We start from the raw sequence: 16,524 nt of genomic DNA on the forward strand, positions 1-16,524 counted from the left end.
AAAAGATTCAAACTTTTCGATAAATACCTAAGAAGTACACAAAATAAACATGATGCCATATATATCTCTTTTCTGATTGTCACTGTGCTTCTGGAAAAACACAGCAGAAGAAATAAAAGCAATGGTTCAGTTAAGTACTTTAAACATCTGCTTTAATTATGCTCCATGATCTGACCTGCCTTTCCTTTGGCTTCTGGCTCTGGCAGCAGGCATCGTGACATCAGAACTCAACTGTAATAAGTTATTACAGTTGAGCGGCTACATTATTTCTATATAATAGGTGACCAGGTGCATCACAAGTCACCGACTACAAAAAAATTAGAGACAGGTTTTTATACAGGGACTGCAGAATCCCGTGCATTATAAAGAAAGGTCACTTGTGTTTTTTGCTTTTCCAAAACAAACTCTAGCTTTGGGAGTTTGCTTTTGACAACCAGAAACATTTGCTGAGCTGCCACTCAGTAAACCTTCAGTCACTTCAGGGGAGCCTTAGTGGCAATGTGGCTGGCTCTTCTGAAAACACAGAGATCTCCATCAGGCCGGTGGATATCTTTAAATCTATCGGACTGTAGTCCATCCACCTACTTTAATTACCAAAGTGCTGTGCTTAAACAATGTCATATAAAAGCAGGAGAGAAATAATATTGGAAATCAAAAGTGAGGTCATGTGCTGGTGCAGGGTAATCTTGCCCAACATGGACTTGCCACTGACCTCGTCACCTTGCTGAACACAGGACTCCCCAGACTCACTAAAGGCCCACCAGGACAACTGCACCATTGAGAACTTTGTCCAATCTCTACTGATCAACTCCTTCCAGTAGCACTCTCCACATTGATAAGATGACTACTGCCAATCCAGCACACCACATACAATGCATTGACCACTATCGGGATAGATGTGCAGTTGGGGTCTGTCGTCTTCTGAATTGTGGCTACAACCTTGACATCCATCCACTATTCCTACAATGCTGGCTGCCCTTCCACCATATATCCATAACCATCCTGGGACATATACCCTATGTGCCATTGCTACATGTGTTGAGGCGATGTTCAGAGTGGTGGCAGTGCAGAGGACAGTTTTAGTAGTATTCCAGTGGTAGCACTCCAGACTTGTCATGGTGGCTGCCATGTTGTAAAGTCACATGAAGTAGTAAGTCTACACTGCACAGGCGATTAAATAGGTCTTGAGTCTTTGGGTCTTGTTCACGCTGTATAAAACTGCAAAATAAATATACCTCATCATTTTAAATTGCCCTACTGCGGAACCTCTGTCGGTATCACAATACCACTTGATTTTCCAGATTTTCGATGTGTTTCATTACTGACAGAAGAGCCCAACCCTGCAAAATATACTGTGAAAAACATTGCCCAGTAATTTATGGTACATGTGGGAGTAGGTTCAGTGATCCCAGCTTTTAGCATGTTATGACCCTTTGAATGAAGAATAGGAGTACTTGCTGCACCTGATAAACACCTCAGCCATCAGCGTTAACCTGTGCAATAAATACTTATCCCCATCTGCCCCACTTGGAATCAGGGAGTAGGTCACTCAAGCAGTTTTAGTTATTCAGAATGATTTAATGAAATGTCCTTAATAGAGGATAAGGTAACCTTACCAAAGTATGCTGGCACTAACTTGTTCTTTAATAGCACTGGCCAGCACATTAATGAGGAAATAATACATGGAAAAACATTAATTGACATTGAATATTCTTGTGGTCCTCTCTCCTTGGTCAGTCCGTTTATCTCTTTGGGGAATTCCCATAAACCTGTCTCTTGTCGAAAAGACTAATTTGATCTTACCAGTTCTGGCCTATAATTCTTGGAATGCTTGTATAGTGGCCCTAGTTGAACAACATAGTATTGTGAATCCGTAACAATTTACATTGTAGCATGGACGTCCTATATGGCCTCCGTCTATCCTAGTACATGCACGGAAGAGTTTGGCAATGAGACTAAATGTGCCTATATAGCATCATTAAAAGCATGGCTTTTTCCTGTGGCCCATGCCCAATTTTAAGCAAGGTGCGGGGTTAAGTGTTAAGAGTAAATTAATAATCAGTTATTTTGTATGTGTTCTGTGAATTGGCCATGCAAATTCAGTGGATACGCTTACGGGGGAAACTGAAGATCATCCAGACTTCAACATTCATCTAGCATGGATGAATATGCCTTCGATTGAGCAAAGCAAGAGGACAATTTACTATCAAATATTAGGCTGAGGAGTAGGTTGACATCCCCATTCAAATCAGAATGGGGATCACTGTATTATCATAGAAATGCATGATCCTTTACCTCCACAAAAAGACATCCAACATAGAGTATACTGAGGATTTTTAACTTGATCCAGTTAAAAATCCACACCAACCTCTGCACAATTATTTACTTTGTGAGTAGAATGCTCATTTTTGTGATAATACTATGGGTATGCCCAATCCATTCTTTTCTGCAGAAGACACATTCACAAAAAAGAGATACTGTTATTTGCTACTTTCTTTATCCAACTCCAGGTTAATTCTGCAAAAGATATCTGGGTAACCAATTTGTTGTAAAAACTGACCTAATTTTAAAGCAAGTATTGTCTTTCAGGACACTAAAACTGACAACATTTGACAACCATTCAGCTATAATGACTGAGACAGGTAAATACCACCCTAGTGGAGAAGTATTACAAAACCACTGCTGAAATTCATCACCCACCTCCTACAACCTAGTAAACTAGAAATATTGATTCAGAAGTATAGGAGACTAATAAAATCTGGTGTCAGCTTCTCGAATAGGATGGTGATGTAGAACTTCCGCTGCAGAGCTTACACGGTATGTCTCAGTTGCAAATTTAGAGTACGCTTAATTGGCATCTGCTGTTTATAAGGTCTTTTCTAATCTCTCTGTGGTTTGCACTTCCACAAATATGTATGAGTGAATATGAGTACTATATTGGAACAGAGAGCATCTCCAATATGTGATTCACCCATGGTGAATAGTACCGATATTTGTATGCAATATGGGATCATGATCTTTATTCTGAAATTGTAGAAGAGTGCTGAGGCCTGACCACGGGAAGTCATCATGCAATGGTAGTCTATGTTGTCTTAAACACTTGTTATCCTTACGCGATATGATTTTGGATGCTAATGTTCAACCTATGTTGATACTTGATCAATCAACAGACAGGAACCCCATTTTACCTGTTATACAATATCCCAAATTCAGAGTTAAGACTAGAAATTTGAATCTTTAGAATACTGTATTTTTGGTATTTTTAATTAGTGGTTCAAATTTGTCAAGGCCTAGACCCCTTCAAAGTTCTATTGTATGCGTTGGTTGGATATCTGCTGTCAATTTTGTGGTGGTACTAGTTGTGTCGCCCCATGACTTGTACACTACCCATAATTCATCTGGTTTGCTAATTCACTCCATGTCATCAGGAACCATAGTTTAATTAATGGAAGTTTCTCTTACAAATCCTTGATATAACATGAGTTAGTCCAGTTGGTTTTGGTTCTGGTACTGGAAGCAAAGCAATACGAGCAGTGGCGGCTCCTCTGCTAAGGTGGAGGAGCATAGCCCCACTGTTTTTTATCAGCACTATAAGAAAACCTAAAATGATGTTAACTCAGTTATTATCATTTTATTTTTTATTTTTCGTGCAGGGCAGCGTGGCGGGCTGACAGAGCAGCCGAGGAGTGGTTTGCCCCCACTCCCAAGGGCACATGACTGCTTGGTCAGCCCTCTCGAGTCGACCATAACAGTCATGCACACTTTCCCTCTTCTCCACCCTGGCTGCATTACACCCTAGGTGGAGAACATGCCCAGTCTCCCACGCCCCATCTCTGTGCTGAGACACGGTGCTCAGACCAATCACAATGCTGCATTGCAGTGTTGTGATTGGCTTAGGGGAGCCTGCCGGCGGGAGGAGGAGAAATGCAACCAGGAGGAGTGGCAAGGAGGATGCGGAAATCAGGTAACTTGAAATCTTATTTTTTATTTCACCTCACACCCATGTCCCCACCACCACCGCCGCCGCCCAACAACGTCCGATCGGTGCCAGCCGCTGCTGAAGACGAGAGCAGTCAGAACACACTGGGTTATCAATAAAAGCTGAGGTGTGGTGGTCCTGTGGAATAATGCGTCCACTGTTGATATATCTGTTTCACTCCACGGTCACAAGTTCAATATCCGGCATGCCCACTCAGCCTTTCATCCTTCCGATGTCAATAAAATGAGTACCATGGCTTAGATAGCAATAAACATCTGTTATTTAGTGCCAATATACCCTTCTGGGTGACTGTGTGCTTTAAAACACTCACCTGGTCTCCCTGCATTGAATTAAATGCCTTTCACATGTTAATGGCCCTTCTGGGGATGACTGTAAATATTCTGTACAGAAATCATTAAAAGAGTTGACTCACATTAATAAAAAGTGATCAATCGCGCAGGAGAACCAAATGAAGTGCATTATCAGTACAGTTGGGAAATTGGAGCAAAGGGTAGATTTTCCCAACAGACACATATTAGAGAACAATTATCAAGGGGTTTATCTCCGCTTTTTTGGCTTTAAAAGCCAAGAAAGCGGAGATAAAATTATCTCCCTATTACCAAGCTGTCGCTAACACCAGTTAGTGACAGCTAATAGGAGATAGCGACCATCTTGGGCCCCGCTTTGCATGTCAGTGATATTTATCACTAATGACATGCAAAGTGGGCGTGCCAAGATGTTAGCGACTGGAAACAGTCGCTAACATCGCTATCTCCTATTACCAACTTTTGGAGATATTCGCGCTAAGCGCGAATATCTCCAAAAGCTAACACCTGCCCTGAGCAGTTCTTCACCATGTTATCCAATGGGAGGTGGATAACATGGCTAAGAGCATTTGCTCGATAATGCATGAATATCGCTGACTTTTCAGCGATATTCATGCATTGCGGCCGTTTTTTATCGCATTTGCGATAAACCTTGCTAATAGCAAGGTTTATCTGCGATAAAAATCGCCGATGTGCGGCGATAATTTTTGTCTCTAAACAAGTTAGAGACAAAAATTATCGCTAGTTGTTGGTAATATACCCCAAAATGCTTGTCTTCTCGGCCGGCCTAATAGACATAAACCCAGTGGGAGCTGAGGAAATGTAATCAATTGAAACTGCACGGGCTGTTTCTTTTTACTGTCTCATTAATGTGCAGGGATTACTGGTCTACCAGAAAAGATATCTGCAACAAAATAAATAAAAAAACAATTATGTACCATAAACACTAAAAATATTGATAACTTTTGATCGGAGAGTATCTGTCCAATGAGTGATGTGCCCTACTTTGGACGAGGTTCCAGGACGTTTGCATTGGTGCAAACAATGGAGCACAAAATCTTTGCACTGCTTTTAGCTGCTTGCGTAAAATGGAATGGAGCAAATCCTCCAATGCTCTTTGCATCATATTTTGCACCAATTCAAGCTGAATTTGGCTCCATGTGTATATCCAAAGGAATGGAACAAACTCCTGTGTTTCCTTTTTTTAAATGTGAAAGTCTGAGACACGATCAGTTCGACTCATTTTCTATTTCAAAACCAGAATTGGTTCTGCAATAATATGTCTGATTATCACAAAGTTTTTTTTTAACTGTGGTGCATGGACAACTGATCAGGTGATCAATTATGTTTGCTGGGTTTTCACGCAAATCGTTTCCTTCATTTTCGTCCTGTTGAAAACCTATTTGTTATATACAGACTGTCGCAAATCTTGCTTGAAACTTTGTCACACAAGCAGGAAACTGGTGCAGAATAAAGGGGTATATGCACAAGGAAATAGCGCCGTGCCGCGCTGCCCAATATTGCGTTGTGTCACTTCCAAAGCACAAGGATGCGCCGTATTTACAAGAATATGGCGTACACCTGTATTTTCCCTAGTGCTGGCGCTAAACAAGCTGCCTAGAGCCAACACAGACACTGTTATGCCACAATGCAATTGTGTCTGTGTTGCAGGTATGATTTTTTATGTGCAGGTAGGGACACCTGCACATAAGCAATCTTTAAAGGCGATTTGCTTTTTCTATGTGTGCAGCAGAATACCTGAGTGAGAGTGTACCATATTTACAAAGCAGCATTAAGCTATGCAACGTGGATTAACCTCGTTTTGTAAATATAGAGCAAAGCACTGGACCACCAGAACGTCGGTAAAAGTGACATTCCTGTGGCACAATACCCTTGTAAATATGACCCAAAATGTGTCTTTTTTCGTACTGGTACAAGCTTTGAACAATCATCCCTTGCCTGTTGCTTTATTTTGCACATCCCGGTCACTTTATTGCATATTACTTTTTGGGGTGTAGAAAAATAGTTACCACAGATTTTTAGGAACATGAGGATCTCATAACTTGATCCCAATGGGTAGAAAAGAAAAGAAAAAGACTAAAATATAAGCCCAGGACAAGCAAAAATGTGTCTCGCACGACGGAGAATTGTCATCTGATGCTCTCTATGCCCACAAAAGTCATGGTTTTGCCTAAATCTCCGATAATCCGCCTTGAAAATGGCATAGTATATATTGGAAGGTCAGCCTTGAAGAGAGCTGAGCATAACATGGAGCTTCTCTTATTTAATAACCTACCTATCTCAGATGAGTGTTTGTATGGCTGACTTCTTTCGACCTATAGCGCAGTGACGTAAATGCGAATCGCATCATAAACTGGAATCTTGGAATCCTAATTCGCTTTTTTTGCATTATATATTTTATTATACAGTTATGTTGCGTTTTTATGTTGAATTTAATGTGTGTCATTTATTTAAGCTGTACTTTGCAGAGGCATTTCTTTTTTTTGTGGGCAGTTTTATAGAGCGCAAACTCGACCCGAAGGCATCAGAGCACTTTATACGAGCACCAGTTGCATTATAGATGGCCACATTCATTTTGTGGGAGATTAAGTGATTTATCAAGAATCACAGGATGTTGAGCGTCCCTGCCGAGACTCGAACCCGGTTCCGCAGCTTCGAGGTCGACCGCTCTAGCCGTTAGGCCACATCCTCACCGCTAGACCTAGATTAAATATGATTTTGCATAAAGATTGCATCACTATGGTGCAAGGGTGTCTGAGTTGGTGCAAGGTTGCACACAGTGCGCTAGTGCAAGAAAAGAACAGGAATGCTCCATATCTTTGTTAAGATGGACACTTTCTGCTTTCTCCCTTTCCCTTGCTGCGCCGTATTTCGTGAAACAATAGTAAATGTGCCCCTCAGTCTATTTCAAACGCGCTCACAGACTTTGGCAAATGTGTGATCCTTGCCAACACATCTGAATGTATTTTCCCTGATTGCTTTTGAAAGTTGAACTTTGCACACTTCTGTGGAGCTGATTTTTGTTTCCACTTTAATCATTCCTCTGGTAAGGGCGGACGGTGGACGTTTCAGGCTGCTGACTTCTGATTTTATTGCCTATTAATTTTGGTTCATGATAAATGTGAGTTCTATTAAGGAGCAGAGACTGCCCAGTACATTGCGCAACTGGGACTTTCTCGGCGGCGAGAGGTCTAATTTCGCTCCATTGGATCTGAATCGGGTTGACAAGGCAGAAAATGTCTGTGGTTTTGATTGAAAATATTTGTATCCAGTGTCCTAAGCTAGATCTGTTGTAAAAGATTCTGCAATGCATTATGCTTACTCTGTGTGTGTGTCTGTATTTGTGCGCGCGCACGAGCCTACATCTAAGATTTATGTATTTGTGTGTGTATCTGAGATTGTGTGTGTTCACAAATGCAAGAGAACACACATGTGTCCTTGCGTCTGACATGCACTTGCGCTTTCTTGTCCTATGCCTCTTTGCAGGGCCGGACTGGCCTTACCAGGCATCGGGCATTTCCCCAGGAGGCTTGAAGGGCGGGGGTGGTTTTGTTACTAGGGGCCGGTTTTGTAACAGTGAAGCAGTTTTAAAAGAACTGCAAAGTTCCTTGTATATCCAACAGTTTTCAGGCGCAGTAAAAGTGGCAAGATAACTCTGGTGATTAATGTACCTGCTGGAGAGAGATTGGAGTTCACCCAAGGTAACGCAACAGGTTAATATGTTTGCTGCAAAGAGTGTGTACTATGCAGATCACAGAACAATATTTTATGTGCATAGCTCAGAGGGTTTCTGTTTTTGTCACAGAGATACTATTGTCACTGTGCAGTTCCCACATTACAATTATAATCTAGGTTAGAAAGTTATGTTTTTTTTTCTTAGTCTTTCATTCGCCTAATTTTTCTAAAAGGGTTTGTTTGGGTAATAAAGTCAACCCTAACCCCTGTGTTACGTTCTGAATCCTGAGTTTGTGCTTCACCAGGCTAAGCCGTATTGATGGCATGTGAATCCTACACCTTGTTTTTATGTAACATTTCTATACACTGATTTACAAACGTTTGATTCATTGCCCCTGTGTGTGTGTGTGTGTGTGATGTAAAATGCTCAGACAACCTACACTGGTATGACAGGGGCTAAAAAACAAATTAAATACATGTGAGACAGGGGTTATGGAGAGATGAGAGGCACTGTTGGAGGGTAATAGTGAGGGAATCGTTGAAGAGACCCAATAAAGATTGTGGTACCCTGGTGCATTCTAAGGTCATAATTTACTATGCTTTAACCTCTTCGACGCTCATGACGAGCTCGTCATGAGCCACGGCGCTCCGGTGCTCATGACGAGCTCAGCTCGTCATGGCCCGTGGAACGCTCAGGTGCGGGGAGAATTCACCCGCTGTGCTGAGCGTTCCACGGTAGTCAATACACCTGTGACGAGCTCAGCTCGTCATGAGCACCGGAGCGCTGTAGCTCATGATGAGCTGAGCTTGTCATGAGCATGGGGCCCAGCATAGCGGGGGAATAACCCCCGCAGCGAAGGGGTTAAAAAGAAATACAATTGAATGTATAATGAAAAATGGGCTGTACAATGCACCCTTTTTCAAGATATTCTTGGGGGGAGACCTCCCCAACCCACTTGTAGAGGTTAGCCTCGCTCACTATATTCGCTCGCTATACACTATTTGGACAAAATTTGCCTGGGCTTCTTTGGATTGCCTGTCTGGCTCTGACTCTTTCCATGCTCCCTCGCTTGTTTTTTCATATACATCAATTACTAATTTACTAATCTGTACAATGCACAAAAAAATGTGTCCTCAGTCTTTTCCAATGTAATTTCTTTCTATTTTCCCACTATGTTGGCAATGTCCGACATACGCAAGGTGGGCCATACCCAAGCCACAGGAGATAAATATATGTGTTAATATAACATAAATTCGTTGAGATAATCTTTTTTTTATCCTAAGCATCTGGAGTGACTCTAGTTCTCCAGCGCTTCTGTTTACTCGCTTTCCTTTCAGCTCTCTGTCTCCACCTTTTTATTGTCATGTTTTCCTTTCCTCTCTAATTTGTTCATACTCTTCCCTCTTGCTTTCTCCATCAGTTTGCTTCTTTCTATATCACACAGGCTATGTAACACCCACCTAGGTTTACTCTTTCAGTGCTCTTTGTCTTTCTGTGTCACTTTCTCCAACAATTGACTGCATCTTACTGCTGATTAAGAGAGTGTCTGTAGATCGATGTAATGGTAGCAATTAACTAACCAGTGGATTGGTGATACCTGCCTCTGCAGCAGTGATTAGTGTCTAAATTATCTAGTTTTCACGTTCAATACAAAGCAAGGACAAAGTCAGTAGGCGTGGATTTTGTTCAATGCAAGCACACAGAGATACACAGAACACATATCCACATCGGCACAGATCACACATACATGCACATATGTAGAAAATCAACAAACATACAAGTAATATAAAACATGTATTAGTAAAGGGCACGTTCACTCCTTAAGGCACACTGGCACTCATTTTGTTTGACCTCAGAAGAATAAAAAAAGAGTTGGTTTGGGGCCTGTGGCTACAAGGTCGGCCAGACACAGGTTTCTGAAATAGATGCATTAGTCTACTGAGCTGCTAGTTCCACCGTGTTATCCATGCACACACAGAGGAACACATCTACAGATGTACACAGATGCACACAGATCACCAGCCACACAGGTACCCATTTATCCAGCCCTGCATGCCAAGGCTCATAGGCCACCAGACCACTTGACATGCAGACACTCATACATACAGATGAACAGATATATAGACTCTCAGGTACACAGACCAACACACAGTCTCCCTGTCTCTCAGACATGCTTGTGTGCACATTCACACAGAACACACAGACACATAGAGTTCCTTGAGACATGCACAACGTCATGCAGCACACAGCCTTACAGAGATTGATGTGGCTGATAGAGTGAAGAGCTGAGAGGTGTAAAGTACAGTGGTAAAGCTTTATATCCATTTAATATTTGGATCCTTTGCCGGGGTAATGATTGAGATAGAAAAGAGTGAAGGGCTATTCACGCCTTGTATTATAAATGTTGGAATACTTCTGCCTCCATGTCCATCCACTGCTCAAAGCGTAACATGAAAAAAATAGCACAACTGTTTGTAAAAAAGGGTTAGGACCAAAGGGGAAGTTTTCTTCAGAGCTACTTTATCAGTCACCTTCTCCCAAATCAATTCTGACACACAAAGATTATTCCTTCTCTTGCTCTCAGGGATTACCAGGTGAAGGACGACCCTCATCTGGTGATACATCTGGGCATTGCCTGGAATCCCCCAAATGACAGTGTGAGTGACTGTGTATGTACTAGAAATGTAAGTCTTGAGTTGGTAGCACAGTGTAACAGTAGAGTGAGTCTAAAGAATAAAATGTAAACTTCTTTTCACAGAAGGTTTGGTAAGATGTTTTTTGTAGCCTCCAAGAAGGAAGTTGAAGAAAAGATCAAATTAGATTACTTTACATAGCTTTTCTATAAAGATATATGGAAACAGTTGTAATTAAAACTAAAAAGGTAGATTTCGAAACTGCGTAATGAACAGCCAGGAAATAGGCAGAGCACATGCTTTGGTTGGCCTTTAAGTTAAATTATTTAAAAATTCTGTCATTTAGACAGATGGGAACAACAGTACTGAGAAAGCAAATATAAAGCTGTAGGGTCCTTGTGACATGAACAGGCAAGGAATTGAGAGACCAGATGGGGCTAGCTATCTTAGTCACAAGCTATAGCATTCTATAATTCTAGGAGTAATCCCACAAACCTTCTGACTTTATGCATAAAGTTGCTTTTGCTGTTATAGAAATACAAATCTGACTAGAAAGTAAAGATACAGACACATGGACAACATATAAATGCTTAATTGGTGCCCTGGAGATTCAGCTTCATGCTCTCTACAGTGAAAAGCCTATATGAGTAAGACATGAAACCGAAACGTGTCGCTTTTTCTACATATACTGCTTATGATTTGCACTTGTGTCTGTGCAGTCTGTCTTGCTTAAGCTTCTGTTTTATATTCCTTTTAACAGCCCTGAAGAAGACCCTATGTATTTGGGACCAAACGTGTTAGCTGTGTCCATTTCCCTGTTTAAGAGCACGCAAAGAAACAGAGAATGAAGACTCTAAACAGATGTGTTTTGTAATGTTTGACGCTAATGTTTGAAATTCTTTGTAACTCTGTTTCTCTACTCTCTTTGGGATACTAGTCCCTATACAAATATCTCTGTATTTGTACACTTGTGTTAGAGTGCTTCTCCCACTTGTTTTGGAAGACAGGAGCTGCCTATTTTTGGGTTATGGGACTTTATAAAGGGTGATCTATATGGATTTAATGAGCCGTGCTGTGGCATGTCACGCGTGTAGGGAATAGTTAATGTCCAAATGTTCTAATTTTTTTCTGAGGAATGGTCTTAGTTCTTTTAAATAAACTGGAATAATATGAATTCATTATGCAGTAGTGCCTCTCTGATGGTAAAGAATTTTAAACTCATCTTTAAATGCATTATTGCTTCAAGGTTTTGTACCGCACTTGCTCAATAATCTAAAATATTATTTTTGGTCTTGGCCTTAATAAAGCTTTAGGTGTCTCACCATCCTCCTGTTATCAAAAATAATTCTTAAATAAAAATATACACGTCTGTATACATTTATAGAGGGGCTTTAAGGTAACCCACTTAATCCATTGGTCTGTTTAACTGTCATTTTAATTTTGCTTCCACCCTTTACAGCACACATTATGAGGTAGTGGGTCAGCCCACGTCAGCCATTGGCTCTCGTGCACTGTGAGTGATGACATTGGCCTGGTCACATGTGGGCACCTGACTAAAATGTGCACTTTAGTAACAGCTGCTGAATCAATAGTTTATTTTACCAATGCTTTGTCCTTACCATTCTTTATTATCTATTCTGAGTCACCCATTTCTATTTAAACCACACCGACAAGTTACGGGAATTCAAATTTTACAACCAGTAGGAAACACAGGGGCATATTTACAAGGACTTATCACCACCAGAATGTCTCTTTTATGGCGATAATCCCTTTGCCTTATTTTCAAGGCAGCTGTAAGCCACTTAATGTGGCTTAATGCCGCCTTGTAAATAATGCCCCTTTCACACAACACTTAGCGTGAAAGGAGCAGGCAATGGGTGTTGCAATAGGCGTTCCGCCACAACACCCATTGCCTTTTGATCCTACCCCCATTTACAAAGGCTGGCGTAAATATGGGGCAGCATCAAAAATTAGACCAGGGAAAACCTGTTCTTAAACTGGCGCAATGAGGAGAAATGATTCATTTCTCCTAGTGTTTGCTGTTTCTCTATGTGCTGCATTCTGCAGCACACATAGAAAGAGCAAATCGCCATTGGTGATTGTTCATGTGCAGGAAGGTGTCCCTTCCTGCCCCTGGACAATCATTAAATAATGATGAGTTGCATCTTTTATATGTGCTGCATTCTAGAGCACACATAGACTTTACAATTCACCATTAGTAGGGACACCTTCCTGCACATGAACAATCATTCCCTGCAACATTGGCACCCTTGCACTATGGTGCAAGGGTGCCTGCATTGGCACTAAGCAGCTAAATGTAGCACCAATGGAAACGCTGGGGTGCGCCTTAATATGGTAAACACGGCGCATCCATACATTTCCAGAATGTTGGAAGGCGGTCTTACCAATTGTGGCGTAACACCGTGCTCCACATTCTGTTGTAAATATGCCCAAATCTCCTGTAGTGTTATAGGAAGCCCCAATACCGGTCTATAGCAATTATATGTGATGGTTAATAATTTTCTTGTTTGATATTGCTAATCTAAGCATATGTCCAACACGATTAAGCAGCAGCACAATTCCTTTTTTTCTTTGTTTTTGTGGCACACGCATGCAATTTTTATAAGTAACTATTTTACCAGATGCCAAGGCAGACCCGTTGCCTTTCCCAATGCTTGCTTTGAAGTAGCCTTACATTTTTACTACAGGCAAAACATAACAAAACATTATTTGCATAATGAAGTGAAATAGATTGTAACGCAGTGGCGTATCAAGGGGGAGGGTGGCGGCGGCACGAGTTTCGGGGGCGGCAGCCACCCGCTCTTATCTTTAACCCCTTCGACGCTCATGACGAGCTGAGCTCGTCATGAGTTACGCCTCTCATACGCTCATGACGAGCTCAGCTCGTCATGTAACGTGGGCTTTTTAAAAGTGCCGCGCACAGCGGGAAAACCGCTAGCGCGCATGCGGTTAACTGTCGCGGGGTGGCCGCTGCAGGAATCACCAGCACCCCCCACCGTGGGGCGGCACATGCAGAGGCCGCCATGGGCGGCGTAAGGTCTAGCTATGCCACTGTTGTAATGAGTCCCATTTATAGATAATCCTCACATTTTTCATGAAATGTCAATTCCTAGACTAACAAAAACATATATAACAAATATGGAATTTCAACAGCAGACCTCTGATGGTTAAACACTGCAGTGACAGGTTTTGAGGGTTGAAGTTACAGACAGCATAAACAGGAAGAAAAAAACCTGGACAAGGAGCTATTGCCTACAGTCACTTTTCACTCACTTATATCTGTGAGACCAGCAAGGATGCCCTTGAGAGACATCACAGCCCTCTTCGACCCTGTGTCTCTCGTCTGCGTTATCAGCTCGGTGCAGTAGGCCCATGGGCATGTACAGCCAGCTGCAGTGTGACCGCACACATTTCCTCCCCTGTACAAGCACAGTTCAGAATATATTTTAAAACACTGGAGCAAATTGTGCTTTTTCCAGGATTAGTCTCACATAAATTAATTTAAAAAACAAAAATTAAATAAAGAAATATTAGACCAATTGACACTGATTGCACTGGTACTGGTGCATTTTTGCACCAGCATTTATGGAGTACACAGATTTGCACAAAAAAGCCTTTAGGACTGGGGTGCCGGTGCAAAGTTTCCCTTTTAGATTTTTCAGCTTGTGCATTGTGTTTTTTTCTGCACTTGTGTTCAAATGTGAGTGCACTATTGCCCTCGTCTGAGCATTCTAAATTAGCTGACCATAGCAGAAAATGACAGCCATTCTTGGTCGCAAAGAATCTATTTGCCTAAATCCAGCATTACAATACAGGTTTTCGTTTTTTTAAGCCTATATATGAAATTCAAGGGGCCATATGATCAAGAAAGGGCGATACATTATTGCCGCTTTTATGGGCAGGAAACTGCCGCTAAAGCTGCGATAATGGGCTTGATAATATGCCCTTGTGAATTCCAGGGGCGTAACACAGGCCCCCCAGCCCACGCGATGCGGGGGGGGGGCTAGCTCCAAGGGGCCCCCTCGGCACTGCACTCTGGCCGGAGAGCTCCTGATTGAGCCCGGAGGGGGCCCCCCTAAGTACCGTGCAGGGAGGCCCCCTCACTTTTCGTTACGCCAGTGGTGAATTCCCATAGCAACCCAGGTTAACACCATAACCTGGGCTGCTATGGGAATTCACAAGGGCATATTAACAAGCCCATTATCGCCGCTTTAGCGGCAGTTTCCTGCCGATAAAAGTGGCAATAATGTATCACCCTTTCTTGATAAAACTTTCCTTTCCCAGCAGCACTGTGTTGTTTTAAGCATTTAAATGCCATCTGGAGTCAAACTGTCCCCTCTGTTATTCTTGGAAGAAGACATTTCCTGCCAGGAAATGACCCATGTTGGTGATTACTGCTCAAATCAGTTTAACAATTAAAGAATGATCTTTAATCCAATGTACCACCGTTTTCATATATGTCATAAAATGTCTGCCCTCTTGAAATAGAAATAACACTAAATCACGCAAGGGACAGGTTGATAGAGAAAAAGAAGGCGAGGGGTCACGTGCTTACAATTTCCCCGCGGTGTTTTGTTGGGTTTTCACGTATTTTTACAGGGCTGCTGTTGTTAAGGAGTGGTAGTGCTGACTCTTGAGTGATATGGAGGCCCCGGCCAGAAGGGCGGGAAGGGGCCGGAGGGCCGGAGCTGCGTTTCCTCCCCAGCACTTGGAATCGCGGTAAGTCACGCGGCTTTTGCGGGATTTTTACATTTGTAGATATGAGTAGAAGCCAGTTATTACAGTTTTGTGCGGGAAGGGGCGCTTTTTATAGCACCATATTTCCTGTGCTGTTGCTACAATTCAGTTAAGGAGGAGATGTGGCCTAACAGCCAGACCTGGCGGCTTAGGAAGTGGGTGTCGAGGTTAGAGTCCCAGCGTCGCCTCAACATCCTGTGATTTTGGGCAAATCTCTTAAACTCCATGGGGCAGATTTACAAGCCCCCTGCGCCACTTATGTGTCACTTTTAACATGAGAAAAGTGACGCAAAAGTGGCGCAAGGGGCTTGTAAATCTGCCCCATGTACATAAAAAAAGAAACATGCATCTAAATTGATGTAATGTAATGTGCCGCTTTAATGCCTTGATCCATGTTCTCACTACATAAAACTGCAAAAAATTGATAAATAAATAAAACACCTCGGTCATAAAGTTTCACGACAGATGGGTGCCTGTTTCATCGGCCAGTCTACAATTTTTGGGTTTCGCCTGCCGAAGGCTGCTGCGCAGCCTTTCAGCGCAGGTGAAATCCTATGTTGACAATAAGCACTTCGGGAACGTCCCCCGGCTCTCATTGGCTAGCTCCATAAATGGAGGCTAGCCATTGAGTGCCGGATCTGTCGGTCAAGGCCGGACCAGATTCGGGGGCGTTCCCGAGATTTTTTCCCAGGGCGGAGTTACGTTTTTTCCGTTCCCTCCCCTTTCACTGTAAGTGAATTCAGATGCGCTGTCCATTCCCGCCCCCTCCGTGTGCCTTTCCGCCCCCCCCTCGCTGTCCTGTGCACGTTTCCCGCCGTCCGTGTCCTCTCCCGCCCCCTCCCGCCGTCCTTGTCTTCTCTCGCCCCCTCCCGCCCCCTCCCGCCGTCCGTGTCCTCTCCCGCCCCCCTCCCGCCGTTCGTGTCCTCTCCCGCCCCCCTCCCGCCGTTCGTGTCCTCTCCCGCCCCCTGTGTCCTCGTAGGTGCTTGTTTTAGGTGAAAAGGGCACACACGGTTGTGAATTCCAGATTTCCGCTGACACAGGTTGCACAGCGGCCTCCCTATTACTCAGCTTCATCTGTATAGTGTTTAGAGCAGAGGTGGGCGACAGTCTTCTTGGGTACATAAAAGCATT

The 16,524-nt window shown here is 42.8% G+C and overlaps 1 protein-coding gene across 7 annotated transcripts in view; it reads left to right on the forward strand.

Moving 5' to 3' along the window:
- Positions 1 to 16,524, forward strand: part of KCNMB2 (potassium calcium-activated channel subfamily M regulatory beta subunit 2) — an 863,472-nt gene that overhangs the window by 603,021 nt on the left and 243,927 nt on the right. For 2 of the 7 annotated variants that reach the window (XM_078665725.1, XM_078665727.1), the window contains exon 1: positions 15,243 to 15,375. The exons of the other annotated variants lie outside the window; for them this stretch is intronic. In XM_078665725.1, the coding sequence (XP_078521851.1) occupies positions 15,299 to 15,375 (77 nt within the window). In that variant the 5' untranslated portion in view covers positions 15,243 to 15,298. Of the gene's footprint in view, positions 1 to 15,242; positions 15,376 to 16,524 lie in introns of those variants that run through there. 7 annotated transcript variants of the gene reach the window in all.

Source organism: Lissotriton helveticus, chromosome 11, assembly GCF_964261635.1.
Source record: "Lissotriton helveticus chromosome 11, aLisHel1.1, whole genome shotgun sequence".
NCBI classification, from domain to species: domain Eukaryota; kingdom Metazoa; phylum Chordata; class Amphibia; order Caudata; family Salamandridae; genus Lissotriton; species Lissotriton helveticus.